This window comes from Varanus komodoensis, unplaced genomic scaffold, assembly GCF_004798865.1.
Source record: "Varanus komodoensis strain SLA01 unplaced genomic scaffold, ASM479886v1 scaffold13_1, whole genome shotgun sequence".
Classification (NCBI taxonomy): domain Eukaryota; kingdom Metazoa; phylum Chordata; class Lepidosauria; order Squamata; family Varanidae; genus Varanus; species Varanus komodoensis.
The window spans coordinates 12,202,073-12,226,611 of record NW_025335408.1 but is presented as its reverse complement, the minus strand read 5'-3'; the positions used below and the strand labels follow the sequence as shown (position 1 = coordinate 12,226,611).

The following is a 24,539-nucleotide window of genomic DNA, read 5'->3' as shown; positions in this document are numbered from 1 at the left end:
TTGCTCCTTTAGAGAGAGAGAGAGATTCCATTGAACACTGGTTATACTTCCCACATTTGGACAAAGCAACCACCCACCAGTGGGCTCTCAGTTTAATGGTTTTCTCCCAGTCTGTTACTGAAGCCAGACACCAATTAAAGAAAAACCCACCAAATGCCATATATTTGCCTGAGATGAAAAGAAGTAGAATTGTGTGTCATCAGCATATTTTAAAAACTCCAGATGACACTCCCTTAGCAGTTTGATATAGATGTTACACAAACTGGGAGAAAGAACCCTGGGGAAACTTCACACTGGAGCTAAGCAAAACTCCACAAGTACCTGGTAATGACCATCCAGGTGGGAGCAGAACCACGGTAAAGTAGTGCCCAACTCAGACCCACTCTAGAAGAATAATTGATGGCTGATTATTATTCCCTTCAAACATCCTATTGCCCGGATGTGGAACTTGCAGGCTGAACAGCAGAAAACTAACCAGTACTAACTAACCAGTCCCCCTTCCCTGCTATCCAACCACTATCTCGTCATCGAACAAAAGTGCCAGAGGTTGCAAGTACCGGTACAAGCATATTGTCTGTATCCTTGAGCCATACTAACTGAATCTTCACCCAGTGCTAACCTAGACAATGCTTTAGACAATGGCTGGTCCTCCTGTCAGACAAGGTGAAACATTTGTTCAAGTGACAGTTTCCAAGGAGAGACACAATGAGTCCGTGTCATTTTCCTTCCATCACCTCCATTTTCCATCCCAGAGCCACTGCTGTCTTTCTTCCCAAGCCTAGGCAAGTTCCCTGAAGCTGGGAAGGAAAGTGATGAGTGGACAGGTGGCCATGGTGGTTTCTTGCTTGAGGCAGAAAGTCAGGCTGAGCCACACCTGCTCATTAAATTGATCTGGGGAGGGAGGGTCCCAATGGATGCAAACATTTTTATTCTCAAAAATCTTGAGCAAACATATCATAGCAGGCTCAATGACCTCCTTTGGGCCCATGTGTAATGGGCCCTGAACTACCTGGAAAAGCCCCATGAGTCAACACTGGGGGGATGCAATGGAGACAGTAAAGTAGCACCATCTTGCCAACTTCAGTAGAATGAGGTAGACTCAGTGTTGATCACCTACTAGTATTCAGTTGCAGTTGTCAGAGGTCTTTTTTACAACCCGTATTCACAAACGGGCTGTAGTTGTCAAGTACCACTGGGGCCAGAGTGAGGTTCTTTAGAAGTAGTCATACTTCTTCCTGCTTAAGGGAAGTGTGAATTATCCCTTTATTTACCACTGCCTGAACCCACCTGGTCATACCTGCCCTCCCCACCCCCAGGACCCCTGGCTAGCACGTCATAGTCAGCAAGGGCAAAGATCAAAAGGACACATGGGCAGTCACCACATTACTAGGCTGTGACAACTGAAACTGATCCCGCAAAGTCAGGCATCAGACACCTTGACTGCATTTTTGCTGCATTCTATTTTTTTCCGGAGTGCTTTCATAGATAGGGGAGGTTTACTTCTGCAGGGCGGGGTGGCGGAGGGAGAGATGTTGAGTGGAGTGGGACTTGCATACTTGTCCTCACTCCTTTTCTCATGTGTAGCGCTTACATAAGGAGGAGGATGCCTGCTAAGGTATGCAGTCGGCCTAATACCTTTAGACTCACATACCCCCACCCACATCCCACAATGTTCGACTGCTATCAGCATTTGGCATCTACTGGAATTTTACACATTTTTATCAGGCTGTTTGGAGATTTGTTTCTTCTTTTAATCTATAAATATGCGTACTTTTCTGTAGAGATTTCCCTCAATATGTAGAAACTATTATCTCTTTTGTGGGGGGTGGGGTATTTCATTTGAAACAGGAAACTATTAGAGGGAACAAATAGTCCTTGGCAGAAACTTCAGTGTTGTTCTTGTTTGACAGAATTCCTTGACTCTTTCCCCAAATGATATCAACATATTTCATGTTCTCATTTTTTCCCTTGCAGGCAGACCAGCTCCCAAATCGACTTTCAATATAAAATTCATTTTTTTTTTACTATACACTTTGCTACTGCTCAAAATGGAGCTTTGTTTGATTTTGGTGCAGGCCAAAATAATTTAAAATCAATTCCTTTAAAAAAAATCCCGTAAAACATTTAAATTCAGTTCACTTCATTTACAAAGCACCTTAAATTTTCTAATTTCTGTATGGATATTAGAAACAGTCCCTATCTGCAGGCTTACAGTCAGATGGACATGAAAAGGATGGACAGGCAAAGGGAAAGCTAATTCAAGTACCAAATCTTAAAGACACATAAACTTATATAATTGATTATATAATGACCAGATGGAATTGACAATTTGGGCATTGAGGGAGGGGAGTCAGCACAAATACCAAAACCTCTTTAGGATACAACTGTATGTATGTTTAGACCAGAAAAACTCCAAGTCCTACAATTCTCCCTAGGAGCACGAATGGCTGAGGAATATTGGCACATCTAGGAATCTTTTCTGCTTTAAACATATGCCTAAAATTGCCCCTTTAATTGGAAAATGGCATCTTGTGGTACCAGAGATTTCTTAATGATTGATTTCACACTTGAGAATAACCAATGAGAAGCATCATTTGAAAATGGTGCATCAAAAAGTTGTGTACATTGCCTTTCTCCAAGACCTTTACTTTTTTCATCTCAGCAGCCCTGACAAGTAGAAAATGAAATGAGATCATTAAATCCAACTATAGTCCCAGTACCAATTGTAAGCACCAAGGTTTAGGCCAATTTTAAACACCCAATAGGCTTGTAGTATACAAATTAGGTTGTCCATTGTTTGTGTTGGTTTGTGATACTAAAAATTACATCACATAACATGGCTGGTACAAGGATAGGTTGGTCCCAGAACTGCCCAAGCTCTCCTAAATAACACATACAGAAAGAAATGTTAGCTATTTGCATCATTTTTCTTTGAATCACCTATTGGCAATTGGCAGATTTGTCAGGGGAGCCATCATTTGGATTTTCATTTTGCCATTTGCAAAAGACAGCAAGAGGAGGAATGAAGCTTCCTAATAACTCCAGAAAAAAGATTCCATCTTCCTGGAAAATGACTATAAGCTTCTCTCTGATCTTTGGTCTGCCTTTCTCCCAAGCTGCAAGTACATCTATGTATTATATGAATCTAACATTTTATTGGGGGAAGTGGGCTGTATCTGAGGTATACCATCCAGCTTTGCTTGAAGACAGCTTCTCTTCAAAGAAGATGGTGGGGATCTTGGTGATACCAGAGGGAGAAGTTAAGGATGCCTGTAGCCTAAAGACTAACTTCAGTATACCACCAAACATAGAGAACTGGATTGCCTTCGTTGCAAGAGGGGGCTGTACTTTCGGAAATAAAATAAAAGCAGCTGCAGGGAAAGGGGCTTCTGGTGTCATCATCTATGATTATTCATGTCCAGACAAGGAGAGTCTCATTTTGACCCGTGAAGATGCAGGTGATGTTGCTGCTGTCATGATTAGTGGTCTGAAAGGAAAACAGATTCTGCGCTTGATTCAGGAAGGTATCCGGGTAACTGCAGTAATTGAAATGGGAACGACAGAGTGCTTCTGGAAGATCTATCTGTGTGCTTACTCTCTCATCTTGACACTTGTCACATATTTACTACTGTGTTATATGCCGGGGCAGATTATTGTAAGACATGAAGAAAAGGGAACACACAATTCAAAGACTGAACTCCAGAAAGCTGTTCATTCCCTTGCATTGCGTAAGCTAAAAAAAGGTGAATTTGATTTAGCTGAAGAGACCTGTGTGGTGTGTTTGGAGAAGTACAAGCCGAGAGAGGTAGTACGCATTTTAACTTGCAGGCATGTCTTCCACAGAAGATGCATTGACCGCTGGTTGCTAAAGCGTGGAATCTGCCCTATTTGCAACTGTGCCATTATTCAAGAAAATTGAAAGAGATGAAGTACCTTATCCTTTACAAGATGCCATAGACTGCTTCACTACCTGGAATTGCATTTAAGAATATTCTCCTTGCTAAACAGATGAAGTACGAATTTTCATTGGAGGATGGTGCTGTTTGGAGGCTTTTGCCAGTTGTTATCATAAATTAAAACCAAAGGATACGGTCATGACCTCTTAAATATGACACATATTTCTTCCCTCTCAGAAAAGTGGAGACAGTGTTACACTTCTGCTGGGTGTCTGGGTGTCTGTGTATATGTGCATGGATGTATGAATGAAACATCTTACATCAAGTGTGTATTTGATGGGGACGACAGGAGGTATATTTCAACGCATCCAGATGTGTCCAAGCAGCACTTTGGAATGATTATAGCTGGTTCGTCACCTTGTAAAATTACCTTTGGGCCCCAGAAATGCATGCAGATGTCTCTCTTCTATATTTAGATGTTTTTGCTGTTGTGTAAGTTACTTTTTTGATGTTCTGATATATATAGCCTTGTTTGGTCAGTGGCATTGTCTGTTTCGGTTGCCAGACTATCAAGAATTCATGAGGCAAGATTGCATATAGGCTAAATTGCAAATGGTTGATAGCTTAGGTTGCTTGACTGTCAATTTTTAGGGATTGAGAAAAGGGAAAAAGCTGCAGAGTAGGTGCTCCAAATGGGAGGGGGGGTTAACTTCTTCCCGAGTAATATAACACTCTCAATTTCCAGTGTTGAATTGATACCTCTATGTTTATCCCTTTTACCCATGATTATCCATTGACAACTAGGCAACTGACAACTTAGTCTATGTGCAGTCTCACTTCGTCAATCTGTTATCATCTGAGAGCTGAAACTAACAAGGGCATGGATATACACTGGAAGGTCCAAAAAGCACAGATGTGTGAATGAAAAAGACTGCCACAAAAGAGAGAGCGAGATTGTTCTTGGCCAAAAATAAAATTGGGAACTCAGTTGGCACCCCAAACTGCCACTTGCTCATTTGTGGAGGGTTTGTTGCTGGTTGCAGCGTGGCCAAGGTCATGAAGAGCAGCAAAGAGGCCATTTTGGCTGAGTGGCTCTATTACCAAGCCCCATAACCCCTGTTGAAACTGCTCTGCAGGGTGTGGATGACATAGGGCACCCATCATGAGCTGAACAAACTGTGCGTTATCAGAGTGACTTCTTGGATCACTCAACAGCCCACTGTGAATAGTTATCAACAACAATTTTCTGTGTTGTGGGAACTCAGTGGGCAAGCATTAGTTTATTTGATGTCATCTGAATGATGATGTCTTTGGGAGGAAGTATTTTGAAGCTACACTGTCAGCAATAGATTGAACAAGCAGATAAATACTTTCCTTGAATGCTCTGTCACCTCCTGTCTCACAGATTAATTCAAAAGCTCTTTTCAGATTATTGTAAAACTGCTAGATTTTTCCCTTAGTGCAGAATCTGATAGATTTTGTTAAGTGTCGGCAACATGGTGTTTTGTTTCCATGTTAATCTGTGGGTGTGAAGAGGTTGCTTTGCTACCAGGCAGATTGCCTTACTCATGTTCAGGACTCAGGAAGAGTGTTGTGGGGGGGCAGGGGGGGCACAAGGCATTAAAAACCAAACAAGATGCTAAGAATAAAAAAACCCCTATAAATTCAGATGACTATTTTGGCAGAAAAAAATAAGCTTATGACACAAATGGGAAACATTTTTGCATAGGGGTTGATTGCGACCCCAAAAAAGCAAAAGCCCACTGACAACATCACCCCTTCATGTTTTCTTTCTCTATGCTGAGAGAGGCACAGAACTCACAGTATAGAAAAGAAACACTGCTGGCACTTGGAGGATCAGCTGCTGTTTCCAGTCCTAGCTGCATGCCTGGCTACACGTATTGCACATTTTCTCCATGGGGCCTTCACATATGGATTTGACCAACTTTGGGAGGAGCAGCCGCTCTTCCTAGTGTTAACCAAGTCCTCTGCTGCCTGTACCCCTGTTCACAGATTGAAGGATAAAGTTTGGAGGTGAAGCCCCATGTTCTGGAGCAAGAAGACTTCAGGGGCTAGCTGGAAAACTGTCTTGATTCCTCATCCCTGTTACCATCTTGACTTCTGGTTCTTCAAAGGTTATATGAACATGAAAGAGCTGGAATGCTATAAGAGGAAAGTGCTCAGCCTTTTAAGCACCCAACCCCCACAAAATGCTTTTAAAATACAACATGAATTCCATGTAGTAGTAGTTAAAGGTTCACACACTGGTGTGGGCATGTGTGTGCGGTGATGCAACTGAGCCAGGTGAAAACATTTTGAAATTCATTCTCAGATGGTATGGCTCCACTGGAAAGATCCTCATTGGTGGAGCTCCTTGCTTGAAATCCCTGAGAACCACACTGTTTCCAGAAAGCTAGGCTTGAAGAGGGGGATTTCTTAACTTTGATCATTATTTTAGAACATCCTTCTCCTCAGGTTGCTGAGCTCTGATTTGGACATGGAAGGCAAGGTACCTCAGGATGCAAGTGTCTCAGAGTGCAGGCTGCCATGTAAGGTTGTGCCCAAGAAATAGAATGCTTCCTGGATAAAGGCTACTCATGTGTAAGGCTCTTACATCAAGTAAATCTTTCCATGGCAGCTCAAGCTTAAAACCTCTAGTTCTGAGCGGTTGGTTGCTGGAACATCAGTTCTCCAGTTCCTAGACTTCTGTCTTGCACTTTCTTTCTACCTGATTCCCTTCGAAATCTGTATGCTTGATTCCTGGATCTTCACATATTGCCTCTGCAATCGCCACACAGCCTAAAATGATCAGCTGGACTTCAGACTTCCACCCGAAACAAGACAAGGTGTTCAGGAGTTGTGCATGACCACATATTCCAGGGCGTCTATTACTGCAGTTGATAATGCTAGTATTTTCCATGAAAGAAAATACTCTAGTTAAAGTGTAGGGCAAGTGTGATTTGTCCTAAACTCAGCGTGACCTTGAGGTTATGAATCATATAACTGCTTTGGTTCAAAGACAGAAACTGACATTCACGTGACATTCTTACAGCTTAATCCAATGTTGCTGTCCATAAACCTCTGAATTTGGAGGATTATGGACATCCAGTGGAGGACAGAAGGAATTAAGGTCACCTCTGGGCTCCTCCATCCCTGGTGAAGAGTTAAACAGCCAATTTGGACTCTCTAGCTATATTTTCCCAGAGTGCAAGGAGAAGTGGCTCAGGTGCCACCAAGACACATTGCACTGTGGCAGAGCTTCACCCCTCCTTGCCCCACTTCCTGTGCACTAACCTCCATCTCAGATTCTGACCTTGGAGCTGCAGCTGGCATAGAAAGACAGGTGGCTTGGAAAGAACTGTGCTGGCTCTGAGGGTGGAGGGAAAGGAATTCAAGCTTAGAGTCCCACAGCTTCAAGCTTGGAGTGCATTTACAGGGTCAGAGCTGGGACTGCCAACTTCTGCGGCTCTCCCTCCTCCTTCATTAAGTAACAGTGATTGCACTAACTGAGCTTACCCACATGGGCTTCTGTTAGAAAGCGATGTCCCCCATGTAATCCCCCATGTAATGCTGCACAATTCTGACCCTTTCACTCCTCACAGATCCATGAATGTGGAGCCAATCGACTTGTTTTGCACCATACTATGTTCAGTCCATAGCCTTAATTTAATAAGTAATTTCTACATTGTTCATTGTTTCTTCATAAAATTCCCTTGCAATGGATCTTGACTTTGTTTCCTTTTACTTTCTGGCAAGAGATTTCCATGTGGATCTTGAGATGGTATAGAAGACCCATCAGAGGCTTTTAGCATATATTTCTTCCCATAGCTCAACTTTTTGAATCAGCCCCACCTTTCTATTCTTTGGCTTACTCCGTGGACTATATTTCCACTTGGAAGATTCAGGAACTGTGGCTCAGTTCAGTCATACATTCCCAGAGGTACCTGAACTGGGGTTTAGGAAGTCAGGATGACGCTTTGTGGCTGCACACCTTCCCTCACTTCCCCTTTCCTACCCTACTTCTCTCATGCATCTGGTTTGGTGTGAAAATCTGGATTTGTTTTAAAACAAAATTCTATATTGCACAGGAGCTCTATTTAATGTTGGTTAACTATTCAAGATAATAATTCATAATCAGGAATTGAAGTGGAGAGCAGGCAAGCTGGACACTCCTTCCCAGCTTCATAACCCATCTCTGTTAAAGCCAGGAAAATTCATCTGAACTGGCCTCCATGTGTTCTGGTTTTCTTTTTTCAAAACATTTAATACTGCCTGAGGATTTCACTGAAGGGAGTGAAAAAAAATTCCTTTTAATTTCTCCATTTGCCTTCTCACCATGGTTACCACATACTCAAAGCAGCATGTCTTGCTCACTGTGAATGGTGCCAATACCGTTGACTAGAATGTGGCTGAAGTGCTGTTTCTTGTGAGCTGCTTGAAATGAGAATATTATCACTTCTCTTTCCTTTGTGGGTGTTGTTCAAAAATTACCAAGGCCTGAATTTAAACATGTTAGAATATGGAGCTGATTTCTCTCCTTTTATGCTCTGGTGAATTTTTGGATTATTCTTTAATGTGTAAACTGTTGGGATCTTTGTCCATCTCCTCACCTGGTAAAATTGGTGTTTGCTTTCTTTCTGTATCCTACCTATGCATTTTTGCCCACCAGCATCTTAGGGAATTGAGAAGGAACAACTCCCTGGAGAAGAGCCTGATGCTGGGAATGATTGGTGGCAAAAGGAGAAGGGGACAGCAGAGGTTGAGGTGGCTGGATAGAGTCACTGGGGCGCTGGGTGTGGGCTGGGTGGACTCCAAGGGATGGTGGAGGAAAGGAGAGCCTGGAGGAATGTTGTCCATGGGGTTGTGATGGGTCAGGCACAACTTTGCAACTAAACAACAACAATCTTAGGTAATGCCATACATCTGAAGAAGAAAAACAAAGTAAAGCAAAGTGGAAACACGTGCACAGTACATTAATTTTAGGCTTGGTAACACTGTATGTGTGGATTAGTATGCAACTGCATATCTTTTCTTTTTCACTTTGTCCCTGAGGATAAGAAATCCATTTTCACTCTTCAGGCAGAGAAAGTTATACACATACCATGTGTTCATACAAGTATCCTGTAACAGTATGCTTCAATATGTCATTCTTAAGTATGAAGGTAATATGACTTCCGTGTTTTGTAAGAATGAAGTTCTACCTGTAGTTCTACCAGGTATCCAGCAACCTTGGAGTGGCCAAACGTATTAATATAATCAAGGGGTTGCGTTTTTACAATGGTCAGGAATACAGAACAGGTGATACGAATCAAAATCAGAAATTAATTCATTCAGGCAAGACAATCACCTGTTTTTCATGTAGCAGCTCTCCTTGGGCAGACAGAATTATGTGAGTGCCAACAAGGTATCTCCTGAGTACTTGTCACTCCTGCTTTGGTAAACATCCAAAAATGCCATGTTCCTGGGCTGCCCTCCTTGGTGTCCAAAGCAAGAACTCTGGGCTGTAGAGGAAGTAGTAAGCCAGAGCTTTCCAATTTGTATGTATTCCCCTACTCTTTGTTCTTTTGACACACGTTGAGGAAGAATAGGCACTGGGGTGAGTTCTGATGTCACAATGACTGCAGCAGTGTTCTAGATCACTGAGGTGAGCAATTCAGTGTTTCCTTGACATGGAGTTAAAGGGTCTATTACACTATGTGTACGTGAGGCTGAGTCTGTTATTTTATCAGTAAATAGAATGTTTGCCCATTCTCCAGATGGGGAAAGAAATTTTAGATCTTCATGCTAGTTTAGTGGTTTTGTTTAATAAGCCACCACTTGGATTTCTTTTGCCCTTTTCAGAAAGAGGGATGAAGATTTGTAGTAACCCCAGAAGAAAGATTTCATCTTGCTGGAAACTGGTTTTATGTCTCTCCATAATGATTGGTCTATCTTGCTCCCACGCTGCAAATCCACCTATATATAATATGACTCTAACAGTTGATCAGGAGAAGTGGGTCATGTCTAAGGTATACCTCCCAGCTTTTCATGAAGACAACTTCTCTTCAATGAAGATGATGAGGATGTTGGTGAGACCAGAGGGAGAAGCTAAGGCCACCTGTAGGCTGGTGACCAACTTCAATATACCACCAAATATGGAGAATGCAATTGTCCTCACCGTGAGCCGAAACAATACTTTTAAAGATAAAATCAAGGTAGCAGCCATCACCCACCAACTGTTCTTTCCCGACAGCAATGTTCTCATTTTCAGGCATGAGGATGCAGGTGATATTGCTGCTGTCACAATTAGCACTCTAGGAGGAAAACAGATATGCCTGATTACTGCAGTTATCCAGATTCCTTTCTTAGTCAAAATGGAAACTACACTGTGCTTCTGGAAGATCGGTCTGTGTGCTTGTTCTGTTCTTTTGGCAATGGTCACTTTTGTACTACTTTGCTATGTTCCATGGAAGATTATGGTAAGGCGTGAAGAAAGGAAAATTCAAAATGCGAAAACCGAATTAAGGAAAGCTGTTCATTCCCTTGCATTGCATAAGCTAAAAAAGGGTGAATTTGATGAAGAGACCTGTGCGGTGTGCTTAGAGACGTACAAGCCGAGGGAGGTAGTACGCATTTTAACTTGCAGACATGTCTTCCACAGAAGATGCATTGACTACTGGTTGTTACAGCGTGGGATTTGCCCTCTTTGCAACTATGCCATTATTCAAAAGAACTGAAAGTGATGCCTTACCTCATCCTGTACAGGATGTGTTCAACTGCTCCACTTCCTGAATTTTATATATAATGGTATTCGGAGTCAATTTTTGCCAGAGAATGGTGATATTTTGAAGGCTACTGACAGTGGAGTTCCTGAATTAAATCCTTAAATTAGAGTGAGAAATTCCTAAATCTGAAACTTCTTTCACAAAAAAGTGGTATGGTTTTGGCTTGTGTAGTTTAGTACTCCATAAATGAAAGTTCTTCAGGAAGGATTTCATTTTATGTCACCTGAATAGCCTTTGAAAGATTGGCCTTTTGAAATTAATACTTAAATTGCATTGGTAACAATTGTACCTTAATTAGGGTTGAACTGAAAAGATAGCGAACTTCACCTCCCCTTCACAGAGTGTGAAACTAATGCAGGGAGGGATAGTGTGATTTCATCAGTGTTGTAGTCACAAGTTTCCTTTCTTTGCTACTGGTACCAATTATTTATTTGTTTGTTTGTTTACCTGGGCTTCCAGATTCTGTCTTGATTTACCTGTGATCATTGTCCTAAAACCAGATCAGAGGAAGGCAGGACACATTTAAATATCTGATTTAACTTGAATCTACAAAATGCCATTAGGTGATTGTTCTCTAGAAAATTGCCCTTACATCTCATATTTCCTTAATCCAAACTTACTTGTAATGAGTAACACTTGGGAAGGCCCTTTTTCTTGGCATCATGCTAATAGCTGCAAAAGTAAAGCAAGAGTGCCTTTTAAAAAATGTTGTTGTGCAAATGGGAAGGTTGATTAAAACAAATTATCTATATTGCTTGTTTTCTGCTAGATCAATTAAGTTACTAATTTAAATGCCATTGCCAGTTTCCCTTTGATTTGATGTTTAGCAAATAGCAATGGTAACTTCATCCTGTTTAATCCTGCTGTTAACTTCCCACCTGCACAGGACCATTCTGATAAGCTCTCCATTGCCTGTAGTCAAGTTTGGGAGCCAGCTTGTATTAATTTGATTCTTAGGATGACCAAACCTGAGCAAGTAAGCAAGATCCATGGGCAAAATAGTTCTGAAGTGGCTATAAATCTCTACAGCATATTGAGAATCTCTGTGAACCAGCTCCAATGTTAACTTCAGAGGGATTGAGGACCTTGAAGATAATGATTAGGCTAGAGTACTTAAAACAAAGTGTTAGGAGTGTTATGGCATGATTATGGGCTAGAAGACTAAGGCAGTTTTCCTCACCCTGGCACCCCCAAGATGTTTTGGACTACAACACAGCCTTTTTTGCCATTGTCCATGCTGTTTTGGGCTGCTGGAAGTTGAAGTCAAAATGATGCCAACATTGGTAACATTATATTTATTTTACAATCAGATTTGGTGATTTTTTTAATAATGTTGAACACCTGACCACAAGATAAGAAAACATTTTAGTACTGGCTGGAAAGGCATTTAAACAAATTGTATTGTTTTAGTGAGGTCAGAGTGCTGGTTACAAATTGAATCCCATGGTGTGTGGGAGTGGATTTTGACATTGTTTTCCTCCCAAACTCTGTATTGGGCCTGAACTGTAAAAATCAGGATCTGGCTCTCTGCCCCTGAAAGAATTAAGCCTTGCTTAGCATGTTAGAATGCTGCTCACTTTCTTAGCCTACTAGGCGTTGTTTTCCAAGGACCCTGAGGAAACTTGACCCTGTAGCCTGCCAGAACAAAGCTACATTTCTGTCTGTAGGAACCAAGGACTGGGAATAAGGTTGAACTGGACTGAATGAAGATCAGCAGGCTTCAATTATGCTACCTCCTAATAGCCTAGTTCAGAAATACAAGCTTATTTGGAAAGCAAGAGTTCAAACATGGAGTATCTTACCTATTAAAGCACTTTTCTCCACTTTGTAACTTCCAGATGTTTTAGACTACAACTCCCATAATCCCTAACCACTGGCCATGCTGGCTCTGACTGGTGGGTTTTGAAGTCTACAATATCTGGAGGGCACCAGGTTTGGGGAACGCATAACAAATCTATGTCAATTTATCAGAGTACCTACGCTTGCTCAAGTATGTATGAAGTGAGTCACTGTGTTAGGCCAAGATTCAGCTTGTCTAAAACTCTTTGCAGGAATCCAAAGAACAAAGAAAGGCTGGAGAGTCTGCCAGAAAGTGGCCACTGGTGTAAGTTTTACTTTCTGCTCACCCTAATACAAAGGAATCCAATGAGCTACAGGACACACATACCGCACATCTCTGAATGATGCTTTTAACCCCCCACTTTATTAAGGCTTATTCTTTGGGATTATTTGTGGGATTAAGATTGGCTCTTTTACACACATTCATTTATTTATTCATTTGCTGGGGGAAGTTTTTTTTTCTGCCTTTCTCTATGTTCTGTTACACATCTACCAGCTGGTACTTTAGTATAGCAAAATTGCACAAACACAGGAGAGTTGTATACCCTATTCACAGATAATATCATATTTTCCTCCACCTTTTAAAAAAAAGCTATGGAAATGGTTGCAAAAAATGGGAAAGGTTCTGGAGTTAAAGCATCTGATAACTACCATAAATTCACTGTGCTTCCAATTTAGCAAACCTGATTTTTGTGTGTTGTGTGAGATCTCAGCCAAACAGTTGACTGCTTGGAAACCACAGAGCTCTTTCCTCTACTTGGTGAATCTGCCTACACTTGGTGAACCCAAAAGATGCACCTCACTTTTTCATGAACACTTCTTGCATTGTGGGCCACAACATTCAGTAAAAGAGACACAAAAGACTCTATACTGTGGTATTTCAATTGCAGGTCAAATATGTATGTTTAGGAAATTACCAAATATATTTGCATATTGATCCTGGAGGGCAGGAGAGCCTGGAGGAATATTGTTCATGAGATTGTGATAGGTTGGGCATGACTTTGCGACTAAACAACCTTAAAGACTGTGTGTAGACAAGTCATTAAGTTCATGCCAATTGGCAGAGTTGCCCATGATGTAACAATTTCATTACTTAACAATGAACTACTTCATGGGGGACAGTTTTCTTTCTGGCGCTGTCTACAAGAAAGCTGTGCCAAGTGTCGTAAGTGTCAATAACTTCATGAGCTTGTTTCTCCAGAATTTTTTTGGATAGGATTTCATTATCTATCCAAATAGTGGAACAGCCATTTTTGGCACACTGATGACTTTTATTGTGTTCTGCATTTCTGCTTCAGTGGCTGCTTGGCAGGTGACAGAATGAACTTGCACGGGAGAAGAGGGCTAACATCTTTCTTCTTTCTGCATCTCGGAATCTATCTTGCTCTCAATATGCATAGTTCACGAGCCGACGCCTTTTGGATTGCTAATCTTAACATATCGTTTCGTTTAGGGAATCAGACTGTGTGGGAGATCACAGAAAATGGGGTATTTGCCAAAGCCTCTCCTTTGAAGAAGGTGTCCGGAGTTGTGGTACCTCCAGAGGAGCCACATCAAAATGCCTGCAGTTCGGTAACACATTTTAATAAGCCAGTAAATGCGGACAGCTGGATAGCTCTCATCATGAGGGGACATTGTTCATTTACAAGAAAAATAAGTGTGGCTGTAGCGAAGGGAGCTGTTGGTGTGATCATTTATAATTATCCGGGTACAGGTAACAATGTGTTTCCTATGTTTAACTTTGGTGCAGAAGATACTGTAGCAGTTATGATCGGTAACCTGAAAGGCATGGACCTCTTGCATTTGATTCAGAATGGCATCCAAGTGATGGTAACAATTGAAGTGGGAAAGCATTATTACCCATGGCTAACTCATTATATGGGTACCATTTTTGTCTTTGCCTCAGTCGCTGTGGCATATTTCACCTTCTACTGTGCTGCTAGGCTCCGGAGATCAAGGGATCCAACTGAGAGGTGCCAGCAAATACTTGATATTAATAAGGCCATGAAACATCTTGAACTTCGCACATTAACAGAGTCTGACAAGGAAGTTGGATCAAATGGAGAGAGCTGTGCAGTGTGTTTAGAAATGTACAAGCCTAAAGATGTAGCTCGTGTTTTGCACTGCCGACATCTTTTCCACAAAACCTGTGTTGATCCTTGGCTTTTAAAGCACCAGACGTGCCCTGTGTGCAAGTGGGACATGCTTGGAACAGTGGAAAGTGTTACAACAGAAGCAGAGCCTTTGGGTACTCCAGCAGCAAATGAAACGCCTTCCATCATCAGCTCTGCTAATGAAGAAGACCGTCAAGAAGCACATGCAGGAATGCAAAAAGGCACAAAGGCACAACCTGGAAGCAAATAACCTCTCCCATTCTGGTCGCTTCATTCTTAAGGCTCAAGCTTAAGTGTGTGTGAAATAAAAGTTTTACTGCATCCGCACAGTTTTTTCCAAGTTCTGTTTAACATCTGTATGAGCCATTGAGAGTGATAATTTAGGGATATGGGCCTTCAGTATGTGGTGATTCACAGCTCTTATTTCTCAAAAAGAATTAGCAACATGTGGTCCTTGAAATATATTGGCCTACAGCTCTCATGATTCCTCACCTGCCCAGGCCTGATGAAAGCTGTCTGCCATCCGGAAGATCAGAAATAGTTGTCCTCTCCTCTTTAATACCTGAACTGGATATGGTCTAGAAGGCCCTGGATGCAGTGGCCAGCTTGATGAGGGCTAATACACTTTGAATTCTGGAAAAGCAGAAGCAGCACAGGTAGGTTACAGATGTAGAAAAAAAGTCAGTTCTCTGTTCTACATGGGATTGCAATCCCTATGAAAGAACAGATGTATAAATTGGGGGTGTTCGTCTCTGTCACCAGATGCGCAACTGTTCTTGGTTGCTAGAAGTACCTTTCATCTGTTTCAGCTGGTACATCAACTACATCCATTCTTGGCTGACTTGCCCATGAAGCTGGGTAAGTCACTGGTAATCTCGAGTGGATCATTGCAATGTTCTGTATATGAAACTACCCTTGGGTTTGGCCTGGAACTTGCAGCTGGTGCAGAATGTCACTGCAAGGTTGCTGAAGGAGACTTCCTTTCATCAGTGTGTTGCACCTTTTCTACAAATTGCACTGACATCCAATAAGCTGCTGGGAAAAATATAAGGTTGTGCTAAACCCCTTAAACAATTAGAGACCAGGTTATCTAGGGACTGCTTCAGCTGTTGTGTGTCTGTCTAGTCTTTAAAAACCTTATTCGTGCCATATGGTCTTGAGGTTTGCCTTAGGAGTAGCAGTAATAAAGCGTTTGGTGTTGCAGCCTTTGCCCTCCAGAAAGTTCTCCCAGTTGACATCATCTGACTGGCACTCACAGTTTTGACTTTTAGATGTCTCTTTCATGCATATCTCATTAAACAGGCTGTCTCTGACATGTGACCCAAGCAGTTACGTAACTGCTTTATCATAGGTCAGCAGGATGATCATTAAAATTATTACTGTAGTTTATTGTTATATTTTAGTGGTTATATAACACTATATTATCTTTTCCATTTTGTTGTGTGCTTGGTATAACAAACATCTGGCTGTTCTTAACACATGGCTTGTTTTTCTTCTAAGGATGGTAGTAAGTTTTGGTAAAATTTCACTGTAAGAATCACGCCTTTAATTCACTATTTTAGATCAGTACTGAAGCTTAAGTTAAGCCTTCATTGCAAGCCAGAATTTTCTGAATACTTAAATTTCTGGTATTTCTACCTTGCCATTTTTACAGAGAAAATTATGTAGTCCTTCTGCATCTGGGTTCTTACAGATTAGTATTCTCAGAGACATGATAATACTCTTAGCAAGTAGTCTTGTTACTAGAGCTGTAGCAATTATTTTCTTATTTCAGTTTTAGGGATTGAAGTAGTGCTGTGGAAGTCCAAGAGCCAAATACTTCTTCCCAAAATCTTCATTGTAAAAATATTCATCTTCTCTTCCTTTCCCTTTCAAACCTGTAAACTGCCATTGCTTCTTTGGCACCACTGTTTTTTCCTCGTTTTCCTCGATTATTGTCATGATACCACATAACTAATCCGATGTGGTTGCATGATTTCTGTGAAGGCAAAAAAGCAGTTCAAAAAGGACTTTCCTGGCTAGTCACTTGGACACTCTGAGAATACATAGTAAATGTCATGACATCACAGTTGTAGTAGTCAGATCTGTTTGTGTTCACTACAGTGAGCAAAACCAATTATGTGAGGTGGTAACCATGCATTGTGTTAATGGGGGGGATACTGGAAATTATGTGGTGCTCTCATAAAATGGCTGCTCAACCACATGGGCAATTACAAAACCTCAGTTTCGCAGAAGGAAGATTGGGTAAATCTTCATTACAGTGATTTGCCAGGAGCTGAAGCATAAAACAGAAAGGACAAGGGTGAGGTTGTTCTGAGCTCCAAACATCAAGCTGCTGTTTTGTGCCCACATAAAAATGGCACTGAAAAGCAGCCCTTTAATAGCAGGCCAAATGTGCATTTTTATTTTTAAGATCAAGAGAGGCCAGTACATACCAAGAGATGGGTCTGTGGGCATACTGGTGCCCAAAGACACTAGACTTGGAGTCCCCAGAGTAATGTATGTAAGTAAATTAGTGAACATTTTTCAAAGCATTGCATCATCCAAATCATGGGCCTTTTTGACACTTCCCCAAAGGTTCCCAAAATACACTGAATAATTTTGGCTCAGCCCTCACAGTACAACATCAATATTCTGAATGAAAATCCAAATTGTGCTAAGGTTGTGTGTGCGCGTGCGCGCGTGTGGTATTTTGATTTGCTTTGGTCTGTTATTATAAACCCGTCACTGCTGTATCATTTGAAATAAAGAGTATTTCAGAATGATACACAGACTGGAGTATACATGCACTGCTGAGAAATCTGGGAGATTCCATAGCGAATAAGATTTGTACAAACTATGGAAAGTACTCGTTGACATAATGATGCTGCTTTGGCAAGTACAGCAGTCATGAAGAGCATGGAAAAGAGGTATGGTAAAAGGTAGCAGAAAGTCCTGCAAGCAAAAGGCATTGCATCTCCTGCTGGCTCACCTGTGACATCTGATGCCATGTGTTCCTGGCCCCTTCGCAGGCCTGGATCACCTGGACTCTGCCAGAGAGCTCTGCCTGCCAGCCAGATCTTCCATCTCCCACAGGAGAGAGGACAGCTAGCCCTTGGGCTCGAGTGCACAGAGATGCACCTACACACATGCAGGTGTGGAACCAGCAGCAAGCAAGCCTTGTTCCACCAGGACTAGTTGTAAATTGCCCATTTGGGGCCTATTTAATGGCTGTTGGGGCAGTGGGACAGGAGATTCTGGGAGGGGGCGTTATTTTTTCCCTCTTGTTCCCACCCTTCACCCTGTTTTCTCTTTTTCTTTTTCCCTTGTAGTTGAAAGATAGAGGAAGGCATTGTAAGCATGGAAGGTTTGTGTAGTGTTGGATTAGTTTAGATTAAAAGAGGTGTGTTGGAGATTATTCAGCTTGGAGTGGGGTTGAAAGATTCTGTTGGTTTATTATTGGGAAGTTTACGATGTTGCTCAGCTTCGCTCTGACTTGGACCACAGTTGTCCCAGTTCCATCGGCAGAGGCTAACTTGGTAACAGACTGGATGAGGGCCAATAAACTGAAGTTGAATCCAGATAAGACAGAGGTCCTGTTGGTGGGCACTCCCACACTCCAACTAGGTAATTTTCAACCCACCCTGAACAGGGTTGCACTCCCCCTAAAGGAGAAGGTTCATAGCTTAGGGGTGCTCCTTCTTCCCAATTGCCTACACTTACAGAAAATGTTTGAGTTTGAGGTTTTGGATAGTGTAACCTTTTTTCTGTAGAGGTCTACTTTATTGTAGCTGGAGCCTGTTAAGATCATATTTCAGCAGTGAATGGAACCAGAAAACATCCTTACTAAGTCACATCTTTCTTCAAAAAGTTTGGGTAGTAAGTTGTGTCCGCAACAAGTCTTTTCTTTTGTTGAAGTAGATTTGGAGGGATTGGGCAAGCTTACTGGCAGATCTTCCTGCTTTAAGGAAGTCAAGTCACTTTTCCATATTAAAGGCATCTTCAGTGGTGACAATTATCAATGCTTTGCCTATGTAATAAAGTAATAAAAACATTTCTGTAATGTAAGTAATGCCCAATGTATTTGGAAAACTGAAGTTGCAATGATGTCATTGTAAACGTACCCCATTTTTGTGGACATTTACGTAATTGTTCTCCTGAGTTTTCTTCTTTCTTTTCCTTTCCTTTCCCTTTTCTTTCATAAGGTTTTTCTCAGGAGTGATCGTGTTGCCAGGATGGTTCATAGTGGAGGATGCTCTGCAAATGACTTCAGAGATGTTTTTAAGAAGAACATTGAGAAGAGGGTCCGAAGTTTGCCAGAAATAGATGGATTAAGCAAGGAGACTGTGCTCAGTTCTTGGATTGCCAAATATGATGCCATTTACAGAGGAGAAGAAGACTTGTACAAACAGCCCAATAGGATGGCTTTAAGTGCTGTATCAGAACTTATTCTGAGCAAAGAACAACTTTATGAAATGTTTCAGCAGATTCTAGGAATAAAAAAACTGGAGCATCAATTGATCTACAATGCCTGCCAAGTAAGAGTTCATTCCCATTTTGTGATGCATAGATATTTCTTTTCTTTTTCCTTCATAGATTGTCATAAGATCTGACCAGATCTTACTTTATGACTGCAAGAAGGACCTTATCTTATAAAATGTATGCTGAGTGTACTTCTGACAGCAGAACTGAAGATGTTTATGAGATAATACATACCTAAGGGCAGCAGATATTAGCATTGCTAGCCACGCTATTTATTTTAATCATTGTTCTGCCTTCCCCAAGTTCTGTGGCATGTGCAGCAAACTTGACTAAAAGAGGGCAGTTGCCCTTTTACTGAGATTTTATATAAAATGCAAGCAGCTGCTTGTTGCCTCTGTCACCATCTGCAGAAGTCCATTGGGAAGGGAGTAAAATGTTTCTTCTTTCCTCAGCAATGAAATGGGAGGCTGCTCGCTCTTCTCAAGTGTGCATTGAAGAGGGGTGCTTGCTGCTGGCAAACAGAAATTTATGATGCCTCTGTTTACACTGCCTATCATAGGGAGAATGAGAGAGCAGAACAAGCTGCAAATCTTACATGCTAGTAATAATTTAACAATAAGATTCATAAAAGACTATAAAACGGTCATAAAATGTGGCACAGAATTGCACAGCAAACAATGCAAGTGAAAACTAATAATACCTTATAAACTAGAAAACATTTATAAGAAACAGGAACATAGGTTAAATTATACAACAAAAAGGTACAGGTAAAAATAACTGTTTAAATCAGTAGCCAGAATGTGTGCATACACACACACACGTGCAAATATAAGGACAGGTGAAAACTCTATCCTGTTACAAGCGCTGTAGCATCACATTATGAAAACAATCTCGACAAGATTGTATGGCAAATGGGTTTTGACTGGATAGTCTTTTTCATGGACAGATTAAAGAGACTTCAAAGATCTGCTTCAGCATGGATCTAAAGCATCCGGTTTAAAGAATCATATGCACTATGACTGCAAATGCTTAGAGTGTAACTGTTCTGGTCTCAGCATATGCTGGACTCTGTCTGTCTAGCGAGACTCACATGCCATCCACTTCTATGGGACTAAGAACTTCACCAGCATAAACAGCAAATAACTAACAAACACAGAACTAAGACTCAATAGCTTTGGTTGATTGAATAGATGGAAAAGTATCCCTCCCATTATGGCTGACAGATTTGTGGACAAGTGCCTACTTTACCCGATTCACAAACATTTACACCACAATGTCACTGCCTTATGATGTTGCAGAGATTTTAGTTACTAATGCAGCATTCTAGGAGTGCGCTCTCTCTCTCTCTCTCTCTCTCTCTCTCTCTCTCTCTCTCTCTCTCTCTGTGTGTGTGTGAGAGAGAGAGAGAGAGAGAGAGAGAGAGAGAGAGAGAGAGAGAGAGAGGAGGGAAGAGAGAATATAATAACCTTGCTGAGTGCAAGTAACAAGAGGATGATCATTATATTCAGAGCTGATGGTACATGGTGAAATCTACTTTTTCTCTCTTGGCTTGTATACTATTGTACTTGGAAAGCTGGAAATCAGAATGTTTGTTTTAGGAGACTAAGGAAGTGTGTGTCACAGTGAGATTACTGATGGGGCATGGATTTGGGAAAGCAGGAATGTTGTTAATCAGGAGATGTAAAAAATGCCAGGAGAATTTGTACCAAGAATTGTTTGGCCTGTACACGTCCCTACTTAATCCTTGCCTCACTTGCTATCTCTCTAGTCTTCGTGTGTGTGCGCGCGTGTGTGTATGTGTCCATGCACATGCGTGCACACCTGTCCATACATCTGTCTGTCTTTGTCCTGGCCTGACAGCCTGCATGTGTGCCTACCTAACTGTAACCAAATATTGGCATATCAAAAGGTTGTTATTTTGGTTATGGTGACAAGGCACGGAAAAGGCATGGGCTGCACTTGCTGCTAATTGATTGTCACAAAGTCCCTTTTATCCTGTTTCTAAAATAATTGCTTCTCCCCTTTTGAATGATTGCTTTTCCACAGAGTGTTTGAAAACGGCTGCCAGAAGTACTATTAAGTGCATAGAATCTGAACAGGCAATAGAGAACTGAATAGAGAGTACTTTTTGTTGAATTTTGATGCTTTACGTTTGCCCTGTTACAGCAATAAGCAAAATATTTGTAGATGTTCTCTTGAGATTACAGTTTATGAACAGCAGATAGGAGAAGTCTATGGTAAGTAACATCCCCATATTGAAATGTGTTCTGCCAGTCTTCTGTACTTTTAGTGTTTTTCTATATATGCCTATATAATCTATAATGGATATACCCTATATAATTTACTCACACATTACTTGCCTTGTTTTTAATGTCACTCCAAATTAAAGGTGTTTTTTTTAATCACATCTGGTTTTCCATATAATCTTTGATGTAATACCACCTGCCACCTTTGGAAATTTCCTTGCAGCTACAGTGAAAATGATTGCTATATATGTTGATCATCACAAGAATTCCACTAAGATATCCTGAGATTACTTACTTGAGAGTGCAAACTGTTTGTTTTGCTAATCCCATTACATGTAGCTGAAGATTAGTTTATGTTTACTCCAGGGTAAACAGAGTGGCCCTGGTTTGGGTGGAGACTATGTGTGCCTTGAGGGAAAGATTACATTTCCCCACCTTACCATTTGCTTTCCAAAAATTTAGGAAGCAAACAGTTGGGAAGAAGACAGTTTAATCCTCCCCTCCTTAAGCACACTGGTCCAGTCTGAACTGGGACTGTGCACAGTTATTCTAAACAAAATAAAAAGATAAGGCTCAGCTACGCACTGGGTGAGTCTGCATGACATGACAAGCCATGGTGGTTCTTCACATTGGTTGATCGGTTGTGTCATTCAAAGCCTGTCATTGTATTTCAGTATAGTATGTTTGGCTTCTGGAAACCTTAGAGAGAAACAATGCTGTGTTTTGTGGTTTCCACACTTCACCACAGTTTCTCATGACATCTGTACCCTGCATTGTAGTTTCCATGGTCCTGGTATAAGGCTGCCGCAGAATCCCCTGAATGAGTGGCAGCTGCAAGAGCTGCTCCAGCCATCCCATGTAGATTATCCCATCCTGCCTAGCAAGAGCTGTGTTAGCACTTGCCTCGCTCAGGGGGAGCTTTTGTCTCCCCTCCCTTCCTCCTTAGGCTTCTCCACTTCCCTTCAGATGTCCACCTGTTGTTTCTGTCCTCCAGTGGCAGAGAAGTGGGCCTTGCTGCCAGAGGCAATGACAGCTATGCTACGCAAAACTATCTGCTTGCTGTGGTTCTCATAGAACTCATGTTGGGAATGAAAGAGGCAGCTATTCTTGGCACATTTCCCAGGGCCAGGGTAGCACCGACTCTTCCAATGAGGACTGTGAGGGATGGGAAACTAGGACTGTGGACAAAGAGATGCCAGAGGAGGGTGGAGTTATCTCAAGGCCACCATCCCCAGCTCTTCAGGCAATCCTTGGGAGCAGATAGGATTTGGAAGAGCAGGGAGGAGTGAGGGGAAAGGAACAGGAGGAGCCCAGAGGGTCCCTGACCCCTTGACACAGTGTCGGGAGAGAAGGGCTACCCAATCAGAGGACCTGCATAGATCTAGGAATAGGGATGCAGGTGGTTCAGTGGTTTAAACTGCTGTGTTGCTGGGCTGGTTGACTGAAAGGTCGCCGGTTCAAATCTGCACAACGGGGTGAGTTCCCGTTGCTCTGTCCCAGCTCCTGTCAACCTTGCAGTTTGAAAGCATGTAATTGCAAGTAGATAAAAAGGTAGCACTTTGGTGGAAAGGTAATAGCGTTCTGTGCACCTCGGTGTTTAGTCAGGCCTGCCACATGACCACGGAGACTGTCTGTGGACAAACACTGGCTCCCTCGGCTAGGAAACCGAGATGAGCACCGCCCCCAAGAGTCAGGCATGACTGGACTTAACGTCAAGGGGAAACCTTTACCTTTACTTTACTATAGATCTAGGAAGCTATTTCTTCTTCAGAGGGGCATGCCCAGAGGTTACTGAAGAGGAAGATTCTCAGAAATAGTATCTAGTTTGGGTTCAAAGAATCACTCTGTTCATGCACAGAGACTCATCTTCTGGGGGCTATAGCTGTATATTGGAAATAAGAGTTCTTAAGCAAAAAGACTATTGCTTGAAAGGAAATAAGGTGGTGGGGGAGGGGGGAACCCAGCCTTCTTAGCAGTCCTTTCTGGAAGAAAACCCATCTGTCACAGAGCGAGAACTACCTCAGTCCCACAAGAGTCTGGTCCAAGGAAGAAATGAGCACACTCATCAACCCATGCAGCAGCCCATTTAGGAGGACTTCAGGTCTATGCACCGTAACAGTTTCTTCCCATGGTTTTCCAAGTAACTCGCACACTAAAGTGCCACAAGCCACATTCACAGCAGCCATGTGTTCATCATTCTTGAGAAAGTGGCATGAACTAATAGTGCAAAATGGAGAACTACTTTGTCTGATTTGTTTTACAGCTGACTAAGTAAGCTATGGAAACTAATGATTAGATCCTTCTTGTATGTACTCAAAAAGTACAGGCAAGGTTTTTGTTTCAGGTCCACTAGATAGGTAGGTAGCCCAGGGCTGAGACACCTTATGAGTTCTGAGGGGATAAAATGGAACAAAAGTCATGTAAATATATTTAATACTCATTTATATATAAGTATGAAATATATAATGCTACAATCCTACTATGGCAAAGCACATAATAGGCATCCCCTTTGACCTAACCAGAACACGTAATAAAAGAAGCAGTACAAATTTAGTAGAAAAATAGGCTAATAAAATGAACTTTGTTCTATAGAAAGCAACAGAGAAAAGCTGAAATTGCTGGAAGTCATTCATCAGGCTTACAATTTTATCCATAAGTTATTTCTATAGTTTCCCCAATTTCCAGTCATACTGGCAGAATGCAGTTTATCCAATTCACCTCTGACATTCCAGACTCATTTCAGATTGCAAGTGGTGGAGGGTCATATTTTTCACATATAATTGGAATATTTTTATTTCATACTCCAATGTATTAAAACACAACCTTCCTCCATGTAGCCTATATATTTGTATTAGATAGGCAGAGCATAGTCCTCTGACTGATGTCAGCCATTCCAGTTATATGGTTCTGAATTCTATTGCCTCAGTGATGCATAATATGTAGACCATTTGTGTATTTATATGTGCACTGGACAATAGCAAACCATTTAGGTTGTAGTTTCAGCTTCTCAGATGAATTTTAAAAATCATTGTTCTCTTACTTTACTGTTTGTCAGTAGTGAAAATAAATCCCATAGAATACAGCACACCTCTTCACAGTACACTCATGTAAAAATTTTTGTGACTGTGTCTGAAGGTGTCATCTACCAGTTGTTTTCCTCTTTCCTCCTTCCAAGTGGATCAGGACAAAAGACTTTCTAATTGAATGAAGTTTGATTAG

At 41.5% G+C, this 24,539-nt stretch overlaps 2 protein-coding genes across 3 annotated transcripts in view; both read left to right on the top strand.

Annotated features, from left to right (window-relative positions):
* CADPS2 (calcium dependent secretion activator 2) overlaps positions 1-24,539 on the top strand; it is a 357,625-nt gene that overhangs the window by 84,226 nt on the left and 248,860 nt on the right. For both annotated transcript variants that reach the window (XM_044422997.1, XM_044422995.1), the window contains exon 3: positions 18,798-19,130. In XM_044422997.1, coding sequence (XP_044278932.1) covers positions 18,798-19,130 — 333 coding nt within the window. The remainder of the gene's footprint in view (positions 1-18,797; positions 19,131-24,539) is intronic.
* On the top strand, positions 13,820-15,661 carry LOC123019871 (RING finger protein 148-like). Its single transcript, XM_044422998.1, has one exon. The coding sequence runs from the start codon at positions 13,820-13,822 to the stop codon at positions 14,861-14,863; it is 1,044 nt and encodes a 347-aa protein (XP_044278933.1). The 3' UTR covers positions 14,864-15,661.

Coding starts and splice junctions, on each gene's coding strand:
- LOC123019871 (XM_044422998.1), top strand. CDS start 13,820: ATGAACTTGCACGGGAGAAGAGGGCTAACATCTTTCTTCTTTCTGCAT.